Source organism: Vitis vinifera, chromosome 16 (assembly GCF_030704535.1).
Source record: "Vitis vinifera cultivar Pinot Noir 40024 chromosome 16, ASM3070453v1".
In the NCBI taxonomy this organism is placed as follows: Eukaryota; Viridiplantae; Streptophyta; class Magnoliopsida; order Vitales; family Vitaceae; genus Vitis; species Vitis vinifera.
In genome coordinates this window covers 18,897,437-18,920,826 of record NC_081820.1, presented here as the reverse complement: position 1 = coordinate 18,920,826, position 23,390 = coordinate 18,897,437, and the positions used below count along the sequence as shown (strand labels likewise).

Below are 23,390 nucleotides of genomic sequence, written 5' to 3'. Positions count from 1 at the left end.
CCCCCCCCCTGCGCAATTGATGTGATTGTTAACAAATATTTTTAAATTTCCTAGAATAATGATACCGTTTAAATATTATTGCAAATATTGAGTGCACTACCATAGAGCTTTAGATTTAGATTTAGTTTTTTAGGTGATGCTCTACCATGTACAACCGGTCCCATGCATCAACCTTGATTATCCCCTAGTAATGAATATATTTCTAACCAATCATCTTGACGAAACTTTTGCATGATATTGATTGCAGGGAAGGTACCCATAAGACCTAAACTCATCTTTAAGACACCTAAAATGTTGTTAACATACAAATCAACATATTTAAAATAAGGAACAAAACATCTATTCGAGGACATTCCTTGGTGCAAAGGGAAAGCCATATAGAAAAATAATTATGACAATAACAATAATAAGAATAAGAATAATGATATCATTAATAATAATAATAATAACAATAACAATAACCATAATATTAATATCAGAAATAAGGACTGGGTTGCTCTTCCGGCGTCTGGGGCATCAGGTGGGATTTTGATCATTTGGGATTCAAAAAATCTGCGTAGTGAGGAGGTGGTAATAGGATCTTTCTCGGTCTCGGTCAAGTTCGCTTTGGACGGTTGTGGACCTCTTTGGATTTTTGTTGTTTATGGTCCAAACAGTCCCTCACTTAGGAAGGATTTTTGGGTGGAACTTCTTGACATATATGGACTAACTTATCCGTTATGGTGTGTGGGCAGTGATTTTAATGTCATAAGGAGAAGCTCAGAAAAATTGGGGGGTTCTAGTCTAACATCAAGCATGAGGGACTTTGATAGTTTTATTAGAGAATGTGAATTGCTTGACCCACCTCTTCGGAATGCTTCATTCACTTGGTCAAATATGCAAGAGTCTCCCGTGTGTAAGAGACTGGACCGTTTTCTCTACTCAAATGAGTGGGGGCTGCTCTTTCCCCAAGGCCTTCAAGAAGCCTTAATTAGAAGGACCTCGGATCACTGGCCAATTGTTATGGATACCAACCCGTTCATGTGGGGGCCAACACCTTTTAGGTTTGAGAATATGTGGTTACAACACCCTAATTTTAAGGAGAACTTTAGAAATTGGTGGAGCGGGTTTCAAGGAAACAGATGGGAAGGCCACAAGTTCATGAGGAGACTACAATATGTTAAAGCCAAATTGAAGGAGTGGAATAAGTATTCTTTTGGAGAGCTTAAAGAAAAGAAAAGAAAAGAAAAAAAGTATCATCAATGATTTAGCTAACTTTGATGTCATTGAGCAGGTAGGGGGTCTCACTTCTGATATGTTAAGTCAAAGAGCCTCAAGAAAAGGGGAGCTAGAGGAATTAATTTTGAGGGAGGAAATCCATTGGAGACAAAAAGTTAGGGTGAAATGGGTCAAGGAATGGGATTGCAACTCTAAGTTTTATCATAAAGTGGCTAATGGCAGGCGAAATAGGAAATATATCAAGGAGTTGGAGAATGAAAGGGGCTTAGTGCTGAAGAATGCCGAGAGTATCACAGAGGAGATCTTACTTTACTTTGAAAAGCTTTACACGAGCCCTACAGGAGAGTCTTGGGATGTTGAAGGATTAGATTGGTCCCCTATTTCGGAAGAGAGCGTGTTAAGGTTGGACTCCCCTTTCACTGAAGAAGAGATTTCTAAGGCCATTTTTCAGATGGATAGGGACAAGGCTCCGAGGCCTGATGACTTTACTATTACAGTATTCCAAGATTGTTGGGATGTGATTAAGGAGGAGTTGGTGAGAGTGTTCGCAGAATTTCATAGGAGTGAAATTATCAATCAAAGCACTAATGCCTCTTTCATTGTTCTATTACCCAAAAAGAATTTGACAAAGAGAATATCAGACTTTAGACCCATTAGTTTGATCACTAGTCTCTACAAAATAATAGCCAAAGTGCTCTTAGGGCGTCTAAGAGGGGTTCTACATGAGACCATCCACTATACTCAAGGCGTTTTTGTTCAAGGGAGACAAATATTAGACGCGGTTCTTATAGCGAATGAGATAGTGGACGAGAGAAGACGGTCAGGGAAGAAAGGCGTCGTATTCAAAATAGACTTTGAAAAGGCCTACAATCACGTGAAGTGGGATTTTTTGGATCATGTGTTAGAAAAAAAGGGGTTCAGTCCTAGATGGAGGAAATGGATGAGTGGATCTTTATCCTCAGTATCTTATGCAATCTTGGTGAATGGTAGCGCTAAAGGGTGGGTTAAGGCATCAAGAGGATTAAGACAAGGCGACCCTTTATCCCCTTTTTTGTTTACTTTAGTCGCAGATGTACTGAGTAGGATGCTTATGAGAGCAGAGGAAAGAAATATGTTGAAGGGTTTCAAGGTGGGTAGAAATAGAACTAGGATGTCCCATTTGCAATTTGTTGATGATACCATATTCTTTTCTAACACAGAGGAAGAGCTGCAGACTCTCAAGAGTCTTTTGTTAGTATTTAGGCACATTTCTGGGCTCAAGGTCAACCTTGACAAGAGTAGTATTTATGGCATCAATCTTGATTAGGCTCATCTTTCAAGATTGGCTGTGATGCTTGATTGCAAGGCATCCGGCTGGCCTATACTCTATCTAGGTCTCCCTTTGGGTGGGAACCCTAAGGCGTGTAGCTTTTGGGATCCAGCGATTGAGAGAATCTCAAGTAGATTAGATGGGTGGCAAAAGGCCTACTTATCCTTCGGGGGGAGGATAACTCTTATCCAATCTTGCCTTACCCATTTGCCATGTTACTTCATTTCCTTATTTAAGATTCCCGCTTCAGTGGCTGCAAAAATCGAGAGGTTGCAAAGGGATTTTTTATGGTCAGGGATTGGGGAAGGCAAAAGAGATCATTTAGTGAGGTAGGAGGTTGTGTGCAAACCGAAGGCAATAGGGGGTTTGGGTTTTGGGAATATTTCTTGGAGGAATCTCGCTCTTCTAGGGAAATGGTTGTAGAGGTATCCTAGAGAGGGTTTAGCTCTCTGGCATCAGGTCATTTTAAGCATTTATGGTTCACACTCCAATGGTTGGGATGCTAACACTTTAGTCAGATGGTCACATCGCTGTCCTTGGAAGGCTATTGCACAAGTCTTTCAAGAGTTTTCCTTGTTTACTCGATATGTGGTAGGAAACGGGAAAAGAATTCGATTCTAGGAAGATTTGTGGTGGGAGGACCAACCTTTGGAAACCCAATATCCAAGACTATTTAGAGTAGTCGTGGATAAAAACATTTCTATTTCTTCAGTTCTCGGTCCTACTCGTCCTTTCTCTTGGAATTTCAATTTCCGCCGTAACCTGTCAGATTCTGAGATAGAGGACTTAGAAGGCCTCATGCGGTCACTTGATGAATTGCATCTATCTCCTTCGGTCCTAGATGCCAGATTCTGGCCATTATCCTCTTCAAGGCTTTTTTCAGTCAAATCCTTTTTTCTAGCATTATCTCAATCTTCTGGATCTCCTCAGGACTTTCCTTCAAAGTTCGTTTGGAATTCTCAAGTTCCTTTCAAAGTGAAGTCCTTTGTCTGGTTAGTGGCACACAAGAAGGTGAATACTAATGACATGCTTCAAGTGAGAAGACCCTATAAAGCCCTTAGTCCTGATATTTGTATTCTGTGCATGAAGCATGGGGAATCAACAGATCATCTTTTTCTTCATTGTTCCTTAACAATTGGGTTGTGGTACAAGTTATTTCAGTTAGCTAAGATGGATTGGGTTCCCCCGAGGAGCATATCTGACATGATGTCCATCAAATTTAAAGGCTTTGGTACTTCTAAGAGGGGGATAGTTTTGTGGCAAGCTGCGAGTATCGCTCTAATTCGAGTTGTGTGGTGGGAAAGAAACGCGAGGATTTTCCAGGATAAAGCAAGGAATTCAGAGTTCCTTTGGGACTCTATTGTTTTCCTTGCTTCTCTTTGGGCTTTCTGTTCCAAGGCATTTAAGGGGAATCCCCTTAATGTGATTCAACTTGATTGGATAGCGGTGTGTACTCCATAAGGATTGGTCCTTAGAGGGAGTTCGTTTGTTTTATGTGTATTTTCCTGTAATTTAGTTGTCTTTGGCGGGAGGATTTTTCATCCTTCTTCTTGTACTTCTTTTTCTTTCAATATATCTTTGTGTCGTTTCCAATAAAATAAAATAAAAAATAATAATAATAATAACAATAACCATAATAATAATTCTAATAATAAAAATCAAATTGACACAGGACAACTAGTCCCAAGAAAATAGTCAAGTTAACTTGTTTTTAAAATAATATTTAAATTACCTAGGAAACTTGAGACTTGTAGTACTTGGTTACTTATGGTAGATATTTATGAGTTTTCATTTCCTAAGTGTTGGAAGTTGTGAAGACATTGAAGGGTTATTGGGGCAAATAGGAGGGAAAAGTGATGAAAAGAATTTTGCCTTTTGTTTTGAATTTTCAATCAATGGAAATCTCTTCTTCAGAGTTTCTCTGGTGGATTCTAGACTTTCTTGGGTTAGACATGTTCTATCCTCTTTTATTTCTTGCTTTTTGTTGTCTCACAAATATTCTGTATTGAATTCTCATCCTAACTATACATGTATCACAAACTGAAATCTCCTCAAAAAATTCATAAAACCCTCAAGCAACCTCAAGACTTATGATTGCCAACTCATATGGATTCAAGCAACCTTAAACACTATCGAGGAGGACATATAATGCTAAGGGCCAATAGGAAGACAACACTTGAAGAAATGATAGTGCAATAACACCAAAAAGATTTACTCTAGAGGCTACCTCTCAACTTCTAAGATTGCTACAATAGATAGCTAAGAAGGGTCCACATTTTGTAAATTTCCAATGTGGGATGCTAACATTACAATATTTTAATAATATCTCTAAAACATACTAATACAATATATTATTTCAAGGAAATTATCCAACTTGCCCATCTATTTTTTTAAATAGGTAAAATAAGCAATTAAATTAAAAGTGCTTGAAAAAGGCACATCAAAGTCAAGGCACACAGAGAGTATACAATTGGCGCCAAAAGACAAGCAAAAGGAAAATAACAACAACAGCCACCACCTGATACAAAAACAAAGCCCTAATAACCTAGTAAAATAGAAAGCCCCCGACTAACCCTCTTACCTTCTCTACTCCTAAACCCAAGAAACTTTACATTCCTTGGCTCCTCACCAGTGGACCAATAGCAGAAGCACCTTTGATCCTTAAAACAAACTAGGTACAAACTAAATATGCTTTTTGAACTTTAAGCATTGACTTTTCGATTTTTTTCTCATCCCTATCTTTAGCTCCTCTTAAAGACAACCTTCTACTCCCTTGTACTTCACAAATCATTGAGCTTCTTCAATTCCCTTTCGAATTTAGAAGAAACAAAGTTCTTTCTCCTCTTCCCACCAACTCAGCCCTTCACCTCCTTTCTAGTCTTCATCTTTTAAAGAAGTGTCAATGTCTCTATTTCATACCCTTCCGTCAACATTCCAAGCCAATTAGTGAAAGCAACGAAGTTGTTGAGACACCAGTCCTCCAACAAGACATCCCCCCTAAAAGCTAAATAGTGAACCTCTCCATCTTCCCCAACCTCTCACCCACTAAAACATCAAGTGGCCCTACCTCCTTCCTAGTAAACTCCACCACAATTCCTTCCACCAAAACCATCCTCAGCGAGCCACTACCACCTTGTGCAAAACTATATTACAAACTCCCTCATAACCCTCAAGAACCAAGCCACCCTCAAAGAAAGAAGAAGAAAGAGAGGCCTCCATCCCCAAAGAAGATACAAGGAGAAGAAAAGAACCTGGAAACCTTGTCGCCTCACCTAAGAGGGTCACATCAGAGCTTGAATGACTATTCTCCACCGGTAAAACCATTGTATCCTCCTCCATGGTAGCTCCATAACTTTTGTTCTCCATACCTTTAACAAGTAAGGTCTCGACGAAAAAAGAAGCCTCAAGCCCCTGAAAGTTTAAAAGGGCAATTCCCTCAATCTGAAGCCAAGCCCATTAAAACTAACAAGATGACGATTATCAACCGCCCCCTCCCCCCCGCAAAAAAAAAAAAAAAAAACAGCTCCAAACCTTAACCCACCTCTTTGGTGAATGTGAATCAAGAACGGAATCAGAAAACTCCTCCCATCCCCCCACCAAACAACTCTTCAACATCACCTCCCTTTGTTGCACCTCTAACAAGTCTAACTGAAGCCACAACCCTAACACCATTTTCCCTTTCCACCACTTTAGAGAAAAGACCTTTTTCAAGCACTATTTGCCCTCTACTTCCCTCCTCTAATCTTTGGTGCATCTTCTCTACCCCTTTGAAAGTAAGAGAAAGAGGCCACAACAAGATCCTTCAACTTCTTGGCTAGAATGGACCACCCTCCCACCACTCCCCTACCTTCAGGGAATATCAATATGAACCTCTTGGCCTCCACGGATTTAACCGAACATTGAATAAACCTTCTAGCTCCATTTGAACGGCTTTCCATCTTGAAAGCCCTCCCTCCTTCCTTCCAAACCTTACAAAACTCCTTCCCATCTACTTTATTGCTACAAGCTTCCAACCCCTCTAGCAATTGAGACAAGCTCACATTTCTGAATCTAATCCAACTAGAGGAACCTCTACTCCTCACCAAAATGATTCCTCACAAGCCCCCCTCGACCTCCTCAATAGTGATTTCAAAGGGCTTCAACTTAACCGAAATTGCCCATCTATTTTATGTCATTGTTTTATGTTTCTAGAAAGTCATAATGAAGCTTGAGAAGATGCAAAGGGAGTTCCTCAGGGGTGGTAGAGAGAAAATTTCATAGGGCAATGTGATCAACCATCTGCATGGAGAAAAGAAAGAGAGTTTATGCATTAGAATTTTTTCTTTGCTTAAAAAGGCTCTTTTTGTAAGTGAAGTTAGTGATACACATCTAAAGGGAAGCTATCTAGAGATAAGTTATAATATAGGGAGGACGAAGGAGATCGGCCTTCTTGTGATGTAAAAGATGGGTATGATGTTAGGTTATGGAAAGCTATCAGGAAGAAAGGTTACACCTTTAATAGTAGAATTTCCTTTTTGTGGGACATGGGAGGAGGGTAAAATTTTGCAAGTATAGGTGGCATAGGGATGAGCCCTTGTATGTTTCTTTCCATCTCTATATGCTTTAGCTTTATCAAAAAAAGTTTAGGTGGCAGATTTGTGGGACTAAACTGGTAAAAGGGGTCATTGGAACCTGTTGAATATAATGTATTTATAGTGTACAATCTTTCCTTGTTAACATAGGTCACATGTATGGTAGTTAGGATTCCTAACCTTGTATATATATATTTCTCAATTGTAAGTAGACATTATATGAATGAGATTTAAGGTTTTTTCTTCTTTCTCTCTCTCTCAACATGTTATCAGAGCCAAGAGAGAAAACCTAATTCTTTCCAGTTTCCCGTGTCATCAACTCCGGGAAACCTTCCGATGACCGTGTATCATTCCGATCACCTTCCCCATCTCCCAATACTTTCTGGTCAGTCGGATCGTCGTCAGAAAACATTCATCGCCGGCGAACTTTTCCGGCGAACTTTCCGGCGACGTCTTTTTCCAACACCGACCAAACCAGAAGGAGCGCCTGGAGGAGATCTCCAACTTTTGTGAAGGCACCGGAACCAAAAGATCATCCACGTACCGGCCACGCGCAATTTTTCGGTCGGCAACTACATCTCACGCGCCAACACGTGAGGGCACGTGAGGACTTTCCCGGCCAAGCGCCTCCTCCTCCAACCTCACCTGACGCCGACTAGCCTTCCTTCATCCCTGGTTCTGCCATCCGAGCCCTGCACGTACCTCTTTTGGGGTTTTTTGCCTCTGCCGGCCCTCCAAACAATTTTTCCGACGGGCTTCGGCTAATTTTTCTCCATCCCAATCCCTGCACGTGCCTAAGGAAGTGTTCTTCTACCTTTCCTGTGGTGCCACGCCGCGATCTGAAGCCGTCTCCCTTTCCAGTGGTGCCACGCCGCGATCTGCAGCCGTATTAGGGCTCTCTTCGATCCAAATATACTTCATTCTCCAGATAAGTAGATATGGCTATTAAAACTTCCATTTTTTCCTCTGTTATATCTGGATCTCCTATGATTACTTCGGAGAAATTGGTTGGCAGTGACAATTATCTTTCCTGGTCTGCCTCTGTTGAACTTTGGTTTATGGGTCAAGGATATGAGGATCAACTGATTACACAAGAGACAGATATCCCTGAGGTTGACCGCGTACAGTGGAGGAAGATAGATGCACAGTTATGTAGTGTATTATGGCAATCGGTTCATCCCAAGATTCTTCTTCATCTTCGAGCCTACAAAACTTGCTTTAAATTTTGGACTCAGACCAAAGGATTATACATGAATGATATCCAGCGTCTTTATAAGGTGGCTTCTGCTATTGTCCATATCAGCCAACAAGACTTGGATCTATCTACTTATATTGGCCAGATTGCCTCTCTTAAGGAGGAGTTCTTGACTGTGATACCTCTTACTCCTGATGTTAGGGCTCAACAAACACAACTTGACAAGTTCTTCATGGTTCTTACTCTTATTGGCCTCCGTCCGGATCTTGAGCCTGTGCGCGATCAGATTCTTGGTAGCTCATCAGTTCCGTCCTTGGATGATGTGTTTGTTTGCCTCCTCCGTATCTCCTCCACTCAAACTTTGTCATTTGATAGCACTTCAGATTCTTTTGTGTTAGTTTCTCAAACTAGATCTCGAGGAGGCCGCAGTGGTACCCGAGGTAGAGGCCAACGTCCTCATTGCACCTATTGTAATAAACTTGGCCACACTCGCGATCGTTGCTATCAGTTACATGGACGGCCTCCTCGCACTGCCCATGTGGCCCAGTCCTCTGATTCTCCGCTGCCTCAGCCTCCGAGCTCTTCCGCATCTCAGGCTTCTGTTGCCTCTGTTGCCCAGCCTGGTAATGCCTCTGCCTGCCTTACCCACACATCTTCTCTTAGACCCTGGATTCTAGATTTTGGAGCTTCTGATCACATATCTGGTAATAAGGATCTTTTTTCCTCTATTACTACTACCTTTGCTTTACCTACTGTTACCTTAGCTAATGGTTCTCAAACTGTGGCTAAAGGTATTGGTTTGGCCCTTCCTCTGCCTTCTCTACCTCTCACTTCTGTCCTTTATACTCCTAAATGTCCTTTTAATCTTATTTCCATCAGCAAAATCACTCGTACTCTTAATTGCTCTATTACCTTTTATGATAAATTTGTGACCTTGTAGGACCGGAGTACGGGGAAGACGATTGGCATAGGACGTGAGTCTCAAGGCCTCTATCACCTCACCTCGAATTCATCTCCTGCAGTTTGCATTTCCACTGATGCTCCTCTCCTCATTCACAATCGTCTGGGCCACCCTAGTCTCTCCAAGTTCCAGAAGATGGTCCCTTGTTTTTCCACTTTGTCGCCGCTTCCGTGTGAGTCATGTCAGCTTGGGAAACATACTCGTGTCTCGTTCCCAAAGCGTTTGAATAATCGGGCAAAGTCTCCTTTTGAGCTTGTCCACACTAATGTTTGGGGTCCTTGTCGGACTGCGTCTACTTTAGGATTTCAGTATTTTGTCACTTTCATTGATGACTATTCTCGATGTACTTGGTTATTTTTAATGAAAAATCAAACTGAGTTATTCTCTATTTTCCAAAAATTTTATGCTGAAATCCAAACCCAGTTCAATATTTCTATTCGTGTGTTACGCAGTGATAATGTCAGGGAATATTTTTCAGCCCCATTTACTTTGTTTATGTCTCATCATGGGATTCTTCATCAGTCTTCTTATGCTCATACTCCTCAACAAAATGGGGTAGCTGAACGCAAGAATCGACATATGGTTGAGACAGCTCGTACTATCCTCCTTCATAATAATGTTCCTTTTCGTTTTTGGGGGGACGCTGTTCTTACCGCTTGTTATTTGATTAATCGTATGCCCTCCTCTATCTTACACGATCAGATTCCTCACTCCCTTCTCTTCCCTGACCAACCACTTTATTTCCTTCCTCCTCGTGTCTTTGGTTGTACTTGTTTTGTTCATATTCTCACTCCTGGACAGGACAAGCTTTCCGCCAAAGCCATGAAGTGCCTCTTTTTGGGATATTCCAGACTTCAGAAGGGTTATCGTTGTTATTCCCTTGAGACTCATCGATACTTTATCTCCGCTGATGTCACCTTCTTTGAGGACTCACCATTCTTTTCCACCACTTCTGAGTCTCTTCCTGTTTCTGAAGTCTTGCCCATTCCCATTGTCTCCCCACCTGATGTTGTGCCTCCTCGACCACTTCAGGTTTATCATCGTCGCCCTCGTGTCGCTGTTCCTCTCCCTTTTGCTGAGGCACCTGCTGACTCACTTCTTATTCCTTCGACTTCACCTGCCCCGGCTCTGCCTTCTCCTAATGACTTACCCATTGTTGTTCGGAAAGGTACTCGCTCTACTCGTAATCCTCATCCTATTTACAATTTTTTGAGTTATCATCGATTATCTTCACCCTATTCTGCTTTTGTTTCTGCTATATCCTCTGTTTCTCTTCCAAAGAGCACCCATGAAGCTCTTTCCCATCCAGGCTGGCGACAGGCAATGGTGGATGAAATGGCTGCTCTGCACTCTAATGGCACTTGGGATCTTGTTGTTTTACCCTTTGGTAAATCTACCGTTGGCTGTCGTTGGGTCTACGCAGTTAAGGCTGGTCCTGATGGTCAGGTTGATCGCCTTAAGGCCCGCTTAGTTGCTAAAGGCTATACTCAAGTTTATGGTTCTGATTATGGTGACACATTCTCCCCTGTTGCCAAGATTGCTTCTGTCCGTCTACTTCTCTCCATGGCTGCTATGTGTTCTTGGCCTCTTTATCAGTTGGATATTAAAAATGTCTTCCTTCATGGTGATCTTGCCGAGGAAGTTTATATGGAGCAACCTCCTGGTTTTGTTGCTCAAGGGGAGTCTGGTTTAGTGTGCAGGTTACGCCGTTCTCTATATGGCTTGAAACAATCTCCTCGAGCATGGTTTGGCTGTTTTAGTTCTATTGTTCAAGAGTTTGGCATGCTTCGCAATACAGCAAACCATTCAGTTTTCTATCATCATAACTCCTTGGGGCAGTGTATTTATCTGGTTGTTTATGTGGACGACATCGTCATTACAGGCAGTGATCAGGATGGTATTCAGAAACTAAAGCAACATCTTTTTACCCACTTTCAGACCAAAGACTTGGGGAAACTCAAGTATTTCTTGGGAATTGAGATAGCTCAATCCAATTCCGGTGTGGTCATTTCCCAAAGGAAGTATGCTTTAGACATCCTGGAAGAAACCGGTATGTTAGACTGTAAACCGGTAGACACACCTATGAATTCGAATGTCAAACTTGTACCAGGACAGGGAGAGCCTTTAGGAGACCCTGGGAGATATCGACGGCTCGTAGGTAAATTGAACTATCTCACCATTACTTGTCCAGACATTTCTTTTCTTGTGAGTGTTGTTAGTCAATTCCTACAGTCACCATGTGATAGCCGTTGGGATGCCGTAATCCGCATTCTTCGATATATCAAAAGTACACCAGACCAAGGTGTGTTGTACGAGAACAAAGGTCATACTCAGGTTGTTGGTTACATAGATGCAGATTGGGCTGGCTCACCCACAGATAGACGTTCCACTTCAGGGTACTGTGTTTTTATTGGAGATAATCTAATATCTTGGAAGAGTAAGAAACAAGATGTAGTGGCCAGATCTAACGCTGAAGCCGAGTATCGAGCTATGGCTTTGGCAACATGTGAACTCATATGGTTGAGACATCTTCTTCGAGAGTTGAGATTTGGAAAGGATGAACAGATGAAACTCATCTGTGATAACCAGGCCGCATTACATATTGCATCCAATCCAGTCTTTCATGAAAGGACCAAGCATATTGAAGTTGACTGTCACTTCATTAGAGAGAAGATCGCATCAGGATGTGTTGCTACAAGTTTTGTTAATTCAAATGATCAACTATCAAACATCTTCACTAAATCTCTCAGAGGTCCTAGGATTAAATACATTTGTAACAAGTTTGGTGCATATGACATATATGCTCCAGCTTGAGGGGGAGTGTTGAATATAATGTATTTATAGTGTACAATCTTTCCTTGTTAACATAGGTCACATGTATGGTAGTTAGGACTCCTAGCCTTGTATATATATATTTCTCAATTGTAAGTAGACATTATATGAATGAGATTTAAGGTTTTTTCTTCTTTCTCTCTCTCTCAACAGAACCCTTATTTTTCTAGATATCTAAATGATTAGGAGTTGGATAATGTAGAGAAATTTTTCTCTAGACTACAAGGTAAGGTGGTGAATAGAGAGGAAAAGCATAGAGTAGCGCCAATGAATGAAAGGAATCATACCTTCTTCGCAAAATCTCTTCATGCTAACTTAAAGTAAGGGAGTTCAACTCCTTTTCCAGTGAACGTCATTTAGAATCCCTTGGTTCAATCTAAAGCAAGTTTCTTTGTGAGGGAAGCTTGTCTAGGAATAGTATTAACTCTTGATCAACTTCAGAGAAGATGGTGGGTGTTGGTTAATAGATGCATCCTACATAAGTAAAAAAAAATAAAAATAAAAAATAAAATAAAATCAATTGGCCACATTCTTCTTTATTGCACCAAGACAAATTCTTTGGTAGTTAGTCTTACTCTTTGTTTGGTGTTCCTTGGGTTTTATTCCCCATAGTTAAAGAAACTCTTTTAGGGTGGAATGGATCCTTCATAAGAAAAAGACGTATGAAGGTTTGGCAAATTACTCCTTTATGAAACTTTTTGAACAATTTGGAAAAAAGAGGAATCAAAGATTGTTTGAGAACAAGGAGCGATCTATCCATATTCTGAAGAGCCTATTCCTTAATAATCTCTTTTTGTGGGTCAAATTGTATATAGGTGAAGGTTTAATGTCTCTAATTGATTTTGTTGATTGGTTGGATTCCTGCTTAAGAGAAAATTGATTTTTGTTCTCTTTTTTTTTTTTTTTTTGACTCCTTTGACACGTGTTGTAGACTTCTTATGTACCTTAATGTGTTGTTTTTTGGGGACACCTACGGCTTATGTACCTTAGTGTGTTGTTTTTTGGGGACATCGTTTTTTTCTACATTGTTGAATACATCCTATATACCTTGGTGCACTGTTTTTTTTCTTTTATTTTTGATAGACATGGAAAACCCACAAATTTGCACAAAATTACTCTCCACTTAATCCATTGACGCCATTCTCAATGTCTTAAAGTGGAACATTTGAATTAGTTCCTAATACCACTACAATGCTTCAACCATCTCCAACTTCAATTAGCTCCTAAGTGACTTTGTTCTTTGGAAGTCTCGACCACTTAATCAAGAACTCTATTGTAGAAGAAACTCTCTATCATGAATCATCAAATCACATGTCGAGCCAATAACTCCTTGACCTTGGGCTTATACAATGTCTCTTTCCTTCTAAGTGCTTTTATAGAGTTCCTTCACTTTTTCCTCTTCAAATCGTGATGGTGGACACCTTAAGGCCCTTCCCATATCTCTCATTGTCATGACTAGTGCCTTGGCTTCAGTTCTAACTCATTCCACCAATCAAACCTTAGGTCAAGGCTTCATTTAGAAGCAGCTAGTTTTCTAATCCTCAAGTACAACTAGATAGGTCATGCCTTAGTTCTCATCCTTAGTTTCATGCTATATAAGACTACAATATCCAACTTTTTTCCTATAACCACTAGAGCCATGCATAGAAAATCCTTCTCTAAGGTGGCCACAATGTATAGCAAGGGCATAAGCACCATTTTGGTCTTCCCTAAGAAGTCTAAGCCAAATAGGTACATTGTGGTCATTCATAAGACCAATGGTCATGTCAACATTCCTGCTCCACAATTTCAAGCATAGTTTTATCCCTCAACCTATACCATTTCGCCTCTAAAGTTAACAGCCTTAAACCATCTCAGTTCCTTGATTGTTTGTACCTCTAATCACTTCGCATCTTTCTTTGAGACAAACTTATTAATGGTATAGTGCCAATCAGGGCATACATATGCTTCTTCTTATTGGCTACTACGTCAACAAACACCAACCCTTTGTCTTAAGACATCTTAGGCATTGCTTTGGCCTTGAGGGAGTTCAGTAGTTAAAATGGTAAGGGTAGATATTAACTCCAAAAGGATACTTTTATTAAGATTACTCTTAATCTTTTTTCTCCTATCTTTAATCTTCCACAATAAGGATATCTCCTCATTGTATTTCTCATTTTTCCCTCAACTAGTTGCGTAGGAAAAAATATGGCACATAAAAGAGTGAAAAGGAAATAAACTAGATGCCAATATTCCATGTTTTAAGAAATAAAACTTTTTCTATATTCATAAAACTATACAGTTTAAGAAACATATGCCTTGTTTAGATGTAGGACCCTTATCTTTAATTTACTTTGTTGATTGGTTGGGTTCTTGTTGAGGGCTGGTGAGTGTTTGCCTTTTTTGTCTTTGCCTTTTGGTGACTCTTGTATACTCCCTATATGCTTCGGGTTGCCTCTTAAGCGCCCTTTTTCTAATACATATTTTGTGTGTTTATCTATCAAAAAAAAAAAAAAAAAAGAAGAAGCATATGCCAACCCATGATGCTAACAAGAAGATTTAAAGCATACACATGTTTTAAGAAATAAAACATTTTCTAAATCCATAAAACAATAAAAAAGGTTTAAGAAATATATGCCAACCCACAATGCTATCAAGACAATTTAAAGAATGTGTAAGGATGCGTTCTAGCTCAATTAAGATAGCAGCTCGGGATCCCTAATTATCCAATTAATAGTCCTAGCCATATAAATGCAAGAGATCTGATGAACTTTGCAATTGAAAAATATATGATTTCATGAAATTTACATATTTTTATTTGCATTTACATTCAAAAATCAAGATAGGCCACAAAAATAAAAACAAGCCAACAATGCATCCTATAATTAGGCCATAAATTGGATGGTCTAAATCAATGTGCATATTCACTTACAATCAACAAAAGTCATCTATCAAAAAGTTTGTTTGTTCATGCATGACCCTTGCAAAAATTTATCAACTAAAACAAAAGCCCATTCAACAAAAAAGGACCCACTAGTAAGAAAGAAACTTCACCAATTTTGGCCATGGAGGGTTCCCCAGTTATCAAAAAAAGAAGTTTTGCCAACTCTTTTGAATACTTCCATCTCACCTTGTACGAAGCCCATGGATTGAATCATCAAACTCTAGAACTGAAATTTTAGCATCTTGGAAAGCTAAAATAATTGAATCTCTTCTCCTGCTATTATCACCACCTCCTGAAGGCAATACCGTCATTGTTTCAACATTACCATGCAACCTGCAATGCACGGAAAAGAAGAAAAGTTGAATAATAAGTGCATATAATCATAATAGAAAGGGAAAAAAAAGTAAAAATAAAAACTATAAAGAGAGAAAGTCGGTAATCATATGCTAAATTTGTGGATAGGTAAATAAGATAGTAAAAATCAATAATACGTTTGTTATATTCATGCAATCTATATACTAATAGAAAAAGATGCATTAAAAAAAGGTTGTCAGACGATGAAGAAGTGAATTGATTCTTCTCTAGTAGTGTTAAGTTTGATTTGTTTACTTTTTATTTTGAATAAGCAAATGAAAAAGATATGTTTTCTTTATGCCCAAGCAGACATAGGGAATAAAGAAAACACACCTAGCGGAAAATAAAGACAGAAGGAAAAATAAATAAATAAAGTGAAGGAAGAAGCATTCTAGCATTTAAACTCGAGAAGGTCCACCAACCACATATAACCGATTCCAAGATAACATCCTTCAGCTCAACTCCAAGATAACCCCTCCTCTCCTAGTTCCTTCAACTACACCATGCCACAGAAGGAGGAGCAACTTTCTACACCTCCTTCCTCATCTCAGTATAAGTTAACCATGGCAACCTCAAATGAGCATGGTCACATCCATGCAACTCCAAAGCAAGCAAAATCAAAGGTCAAAACCTCCCTAGTCACTGAACAGAGAATGAGGAGATCATTAGCAAACTCTTCATCACACTCACATATAGCTAATCTGGTTCACGCCAGATAACCATCCCCAATCAATATTTATTGTATTTCCTTTCAAGTTCCAGCACCTAGTTTTTCGACACACTTTTAATCTTCTCTTTCTTGCCTATATCCCAATAAATGTCTATAACCCCACAAACCTACATTTCCTGTTCATATTTTATTCCTCTATAAATTTATATCCTCTAATTGTTACCAACTTCACCTTCCTAATATATCCTCTAAATGTTACCAATGTTGCTTTCCAAGAAATTTAAAAAAAAAAATGCAAAATTCCACCCAAGAGTACCAAAACCACCATAAGAATCAAACACCCAACTCTCCTACACTTTTTTCTTTTCTTTTTTTTTTTTACTTTAACTACAAATTAAAATAATATTATAATGTGCCTAAGAAAAACATGGAGTGCACCATGTACGTAGAGAGAACAAAGAGAACACCGAAGGCAACAAGGTACCATAATAACTTATTCTACCCAAACAGCTGAAGAAATAAACGATATGACCAAAATTACAATCCCAAACCAACATTCGACAAAGAGACAAGGCTATTTGCAAAGGGATTCTTAATGGACACTTCCAAGCTCTCCACTCCCTCAAAATGTCTTTTATCTCACCTTTTTGAATGACCAAAGAAGATAAAGAGGAACAATTCTCAGAAACCTCTATTGACTCTTCTCCACAAAACTGTCATGCCAACCTAATAATATGTCAACTAAAAGAGGGAGTACCCATGAAACTCCAAATAAACAAAATACTGAGGACCATAATCTGTAATCCACCTTACAATGAATAAGAATATGATTACATGACTCCTTACACTACTTGGAAAAGAAACACTAACTTGCTAACTCATGAGTTGATACAATGGAAGTCATTAGCAACCAAGTCTCCAACAGTTTTCTCAACACTAACCAAATTGCTCAATCCAATTAAATTGCAATTCCTAACAAGTCTTAAGCATGCAATGATAGGTGCACACCCCTCATTTTCTACTTGAAGCAACAACCAACTTAACAATACTTTATGCTCTCTCCTCGATCTTTATGGGTCTCTCTCCGTAGTTATAACCAAGGATGAAAATATTAGAAATTTTTTATAGGTAAGATCAAAAGTTACATATCTAAAGAGGAGATGCCAAAATAGCACCCCTAAGTATACAGGAAGTATACAACAGAAGCCTAAAGGTTCACCTAAGAGGGAAAAGGAAAGAAACAAAAAAAATCATCTGCCCTTGCTTAGAGCCTAACCAATCAATGAAATTAACAAGAGAATTATGGCTCACATCTACAAACACAGTAGACCAAGACCACAAATTACATACAAAAGAAATTTTCAGCCTTTGGACCGATAACTCCTCATTTTCAAACACTAACAAGTCCTTTCCGTCCACACTAATACATAAAGGGGTCACCTGTCAAGCCTTTTATGGACTTTACCCATGAAGGACCCATGCCACCCAAGGAGAGTCTCCTTAACCGAGTAGGAGATAACCCAAGATACCCTAAAGAGAGAAAAAAACAAATGTCAAAGAACCCGCGACTTTGCACGGCAAAGAAAAATACGATTGATAGTTTCTTCTTCGAAGTAGCAAAGAAAACATTTATTTGCCAAAAAAAAAAAACCCTCCTTTGGACCTGGTTTGGAGTTAAGACTTTCCCCTAAGTCGCTTCCCAAGCAAAGAAAGCCACCCTAGGTGGCGCACAAGGTCTCCAAATGATGCTACTAAGGAACAAAAGAGGGTCACCGGGCTCCAAAACCAAATAGAGAGATTTGACCAAAAAGTTCCCACTCCTCAAGACTGTCCAAATCACCCTATCAGCCACATCCTCATGCACCCTCGTTGCTTGGAGCCTCAACAAAAAGTATTCCACACTTCCCATTTCCCAATCATTAAAGAGCCTAGAGAACCGAGGGGTCCAACCACGCCCTTCACCTTTGAGGTTCCAAACCTTTGCCACCCAAGCTTTCTTAGACAAGGAGAAGGCAAATAAGAAGGGAAGGAATCACAAAGTGGCTCATTGTCACACCACTTGTCCCTCCAGAATCTCACTCTTTGACCATTTCCCACTTGGAAGGACAATCTACTACTCAAAAGATCCTACTCCTTTCTTATGGCTTTCCACAGCCCAAGACCATACCTCTCTCTCACCTCATGGGATCATCACCCCCCAACATATTCTCCATACTTTTGACTAATGACTTGCTTCTAAAGAGTTTCTCTTTTGTTGGCCAAAAAAACCAACTCCACTTGCACAGGAGGGCTTTGTTCATCACAGAGAGGCACCTCACACCCAAGTCCCTCTTCTTTTTCTCCAAACAAACCATCTTCCACCTTACTAGATGTGGTTTCTACACGAGAGTCTCACCACCCTAAAGAAAATCCCTTTGAATCTTCTCAAACCTCAACCTCACCTGCCTTGGCATGCAAAAGAGAGACATGAAATAAATGGACATACTAGAAAGAGTACTACGAATTAAAGTGAGTTTCCCTCTTTTCAAGATATACTGTCTTTTCCACATGGCTAACCTTTTGCGAAATTTCTCTTCAACCTCATCCCAAACTACCACAGATTTGAAAGGAACCCCCCAAAGGAAGACCCAAGTAATAGGAAGGGAGACCACCCACCTTACACCCTAACTCCAAAGCCAAGTCATCAATATTGTCCACCCTCCCCATAGGAATTAGCTCACCTTTTTCCAAGTTGATTCTCAAACCAAAACAAGCCTCAAACCACATAAGAAGCCAACTCAGAAGAGTCATCTAGTTTTGCAATGCCTCATAGAACACGAGAGTATCATCAGCAAATAATAAATGAGAGATCTAAATCCCAACACCACCTCCACCTCTCACCCTCCACCCAAACAAATAGTTGCCACTCTCCGCCCTCTTACAGAGACAACTAAAAACCTCCAGGGCAATCACAAACAAATAAAGAGAAAGAGGATCTCCCTGACTCAATCCCCTTGAACTTTGAAAAAAATCGATTGGGGATCCATTTACTAGAACGAAAAAACTTCGTGTTGAGGTACACCATTCTACCCATTTAATTCATCTCTCCCAAAGTTCATCTTCCTTAGCACTGAAAGCAAGAAATACCAATTTACATGATCATATGCCTTCTCGATGTCAAGCTTGGAAAGAACACTTGCCTTCATTGCTTTCCAACCTTGAGTCTACGGCCTCATTAGCGATCATAATTGCATCTATAATCTGTCTACCCCCCACAAAAGCATTTTGGGACTCCATGATCACTTTGCCCATTACCTTCTTAAGTCTATTAGCCAACACCTTAGCCAACAACTTATAGAAGTTGCCCACTAGGTTGAAATCTCTCAAGTCTTCAACACCACCTTTCTTTGGAACAAGAACCAAAAAAGTAGCATTTAGTGACTTAATAAATTTGCCCCCCTCATGGAGCTCCCTAAAAACCACTCATCACTTTTTCCTTCACAAACTCCCAACTAAAAAACCAAACGTCATAGTGTACTCATCCGGAAAGTCATGGAATATCAATGGTTGGGTTTTATAGAAATATTAGTAACGCCATACACATTCTAAAGAAAGAAATCAATGGGACCGAAATTGATTAAAATTCATAGAAATATCAAAAAAAAAATCTAAATAAATGATAAAACAAACCATAACACATATTGAAGTTGTTCTTTTTAAGAAAATAATATACGTATGATTAAATTTGTGACATTGTGCTTTTTTTTTTTTTTTTTGATGGGTAAAACATGAGTGTATATATAACAAAGGAAGTGCCAACAAAGCGTCCCAAGGTACACAAAAAGAACATGACGGTCGCCTAGGCTTAACCAAAGAAAAAGAGGGGCTACAAAAAACAACACCAGCCCTTAATAAGAACCCAACCAAACAATAAAGCTCATTAAAGACAAAGGACCATAATCTACAAACATCTTCTTCCAGGATTATAGATTACAAACAAAAAAGTGTTTCAGCCTTTAGTTGGAAAAATCCTCTTTATTAAATGCTCTTTTGTTTTTTCCTTCCAAACTGTCCTAAAGAAGCATAAGGGAGTTGCACTCCACATATTTTTACTCATGAAATGGTCATGTCAATGTAAAAGGGTCTCTCTAATCGAAGAGAAAAGCACCCAAGACACATCAAAGAGGGAAAACAACAATTGCCTTAGAGCTCTTACATTTTTATAGCAAACAAGGATGTGGGCAATAGATTCTTCCTTATTTTGACAAAGAAACATTTGTTTGTTAAAATATCACCCTCTCCTCCATACATGACCCAAAGTGAAAACCTTTCCCCATGTGGCTTCCCAATCAAAGAAGCTCACCTTTGGCAGCACCTAGGAGTTCCAATAATGCCCATTAGGAAGGAGACTAAGCTTACCAACTCCAAAATAGAATAAAGGGCTTTAACTGAAAACTTTCTGCTCTTCAACTCTATCCAAATCACCCTATCTTCCTCATCCCTATACACCCTCTCCCCTTGCAGTCTCAAAAGGAACCACTCCCCTCTTTCCACTCTAAATCGGTGAACCGCCTAGATAAGCAGTGAGTCCAACAACCCCCTTCAATTGACAGATTCCAAACGTAAACCACCTATGCCTTTTTTTCTTCTTCTTTTTATAGGTATTACCTAAGCCTCTTTTGAGTGAAGGGAAAGTAACATACAATATTGTGGTACAATAATATAATATGTGCTAATAAGAAATATGAATTTTGAAATCGCATACTCAATACTAATATGGAGGTAAAAAAAAGTTTTAAACTACCTTTTTAACAAAATAATGCATGTATGAAAAAATTAATGAAATTGGTCCAAAATATAATGTTCACTAATGCCACATGAGTTTAAAAGGTGAATAATGAATACAAATATGCAGATACAAGTTTTATTTCCTTGAATTCCTATTGTTGGAAAACATTTTTTTATTAGCTTCATTATTTGAAAACATATTACATTTCAATATTTAAAATACATTACACTTATAAAATAAAATAATTTAAATTTCTGCCAAATTTATCTTATATTAATTTATTTCAAAAAAAAATTAAAACCCAATGACAAAATTATTAATTTTAGTGTAAATTTTTTATTAGATTTTGAAAATAAATAAATAAATCATTCAAAATTTAAAATTAAAATTTTTTAATTACATTTTGAAAAATAAATAAATAAATCATTCAAAATTTTAAAATAAAATTTCACATCAAATATTTTTTATTTGAAAATTGTTTTTAAGAGTCTTTAAAAAATTTTGTTTCAAAATATTAAATCGATCATTTTTTATTAAATTTTTTATATTTTAGCTGTTTGCAATTTTGTAAATATTATTAAAAAGGTGATAAATATGATTTAAAAAAATACAAATAAAAAGTGATAATTATAAAGATTTTTGCAAAAAAATCCTGATTTAATCGGTGATATATCACCAATTTAAAAAAAAAATAACAAGATTGAATCTCAGCCATTTGATTTTTTAGGATGCTAATTATTTTCCCCATAAGGTCAAAATTATATTTTTTCAATTTGAAGACATCTTACTGCACCATATCTGCACATATGTATAAACATAGAGTTTGCTCCGACCTTTAATTTAAAGGTTCCCAACTTCTTTTCTAACCAAAGGTTTTTCCGAGAAAGCCAACCCACCTTGCAACTAACTAACTTTATTGATAACTAAACTCAATCACCACTAAATCATCATCCACAAACCAGGTTTTACCGAAATCCAATACAGACTGAACAGTTCCACTAAAAGCACGATTGGAATGCTGGAATAGGGGATATAAATAGAAATTTCCCATAAATTAATCTGTTTGGATGACTTATTAGAAATGGGAATCCAACACCAATCATGTCAGAATTGGCTTCCTCTCTCGCATATGGTATTGTGCCTCACCTCCACTCTCATTCTTATACCAATTCCTATTCCCCATACTAAATGCACCCTAAAATTAAGAATGTGAGAAAACAAATTATCAAACACACTCAGTTACCTGTACTGACAGACGAGTTCAAGGGCAGCGCCAGAAATTCCGGCCATAACACCACCACGCTTGGTTTCAGCGGAGGCTCTGGATTCTCTGCTGTCGTCTTCTTGAACCCTAACCATGTATACCTCAAGAATGTTGGCTGCGGTGACAATGAGGTTGGGAAGGGGTCCGATTTGGCGCTTGGTGGGCCACTCCGACTCGAGATCATCGGTTTGAATTGGTGCGATTTGGGGCGCGAAATCGGCGCGGCTGTGGGTGACGAAGCCGGAGGCGCAGTTCTCGATTCCGGTGGGCCAGTGCATCATCTTGTAGGCGGCGTAACTCATGGTCGGATGACTAAGGTTTTGCAGAGAGAAGGATAGGGAGACTACGTCGTAGAGGAAGCTAGGGCTTTTGGGAGGGTTGCAATGGGGGCTTAAACCCTCACTTTGGAGTGGTATTTGGCGGGATAGGGTTTTGTCACTGTTATGACAGAAGAGGAAGCGGTCCAAACCGGTTCGGTCCAATATCGCAGCTTATTTATTTTAAAGGGCTGTTTGATTAAAACGTCCGTTGAGCGTTGACAACCCAATTTTTTAAATTTAGCCATTCATTTTTTTTTCTCTCTCATTTGGACAAAAATGTCCTTATTATTTTCCCTTGTAAAAGCAATCTCTCCTTTTAAAACCTATATAAATATTTGAAATGGGAAAGGGCATTTATATCAAAAATAAATTATTTTTCAAATAAAAACATGAAAAGAATTAGATTCACAAGTTTGAGATCATTTCATCCTTTTAATCAATTATTTCTAATTTAAATTACTCACACAAAAGATTTAATAATTTTTTAAAACTTATTAAAAATCAAAGTGTTAAACAAAATTATATTTCTAATAACAAAGAAATATAACAATATATTTGATAATAAAAAAATATAAAAGTTTCTGCTCTTAAAAATAAAAAATTATGTTTTTTGAAAACATGGCTGTTTTAAATCATTTTTTTATGAAAATAAAACATTACAATAAAAATATACTTGATAATAAGAAAATATAAAACCATTTATACTCTTAAAAATAAAAAATGGTGTTTTTTGAAAACATGTTTGAGTTGTTTTTAATTATTTTTATTTTGTATGAAAATAAAACATTATAATAAAAGTTATTTTTAAAAACATGGAAACATGTGTTAATGACATTTCAAGCTTCCAAATGGACTTTTATTTTACAAAATATCAAAATTGAAAAGCGATTATGAAAAATTATTTTTCAGAATTTCCCAAATAAAACTTGTAAGGTTGGTATAGCATTTTCATTCTAGTCGCGTTAACTAGTTTTCCTCCATGTATTATAAATTGTTCGAGTCCCA

The 23,390-nt window shown here is 38.4% G+C and overlaps 1 protein-coding gene across 5 annotated transcripts in view; it reads right to left on the bottom strand.

Moving 5' to 3' along the window:
• The window catches only part of LOC100256706 (cleavage and polyadenylation specificity factor subunit 1), a 117,542-nt gene extending 94,993 nt beyond the window's left edge, over window positions 1–22,549 (bottom strand). For all 5 annotated transcript variants that reach the window (XM_019226130.2, XM_019226129.2, XM_059743321.1 and 2 more), the window contains exons 1-2: window positions 22,045–22,549; window positions 15,196–15,342 (exon numbers count right to left, since the gene is read on the bottom strand). In XM_019226130.2, coding sequence (XP_019081675.1) covers window positions 15,196–15,342; window positions 22,045–22,367 — 470 coding nt within the window. In that variant the 5' untranslated portion in view covers window positions 22,368–22,549. The remainder of the gene's footprint in view (window positions 1–15,195; window positions 15,343–22,044) is intronic.
• Window positions 22,550–23,390: the final 841 nt, after the last annotated feature.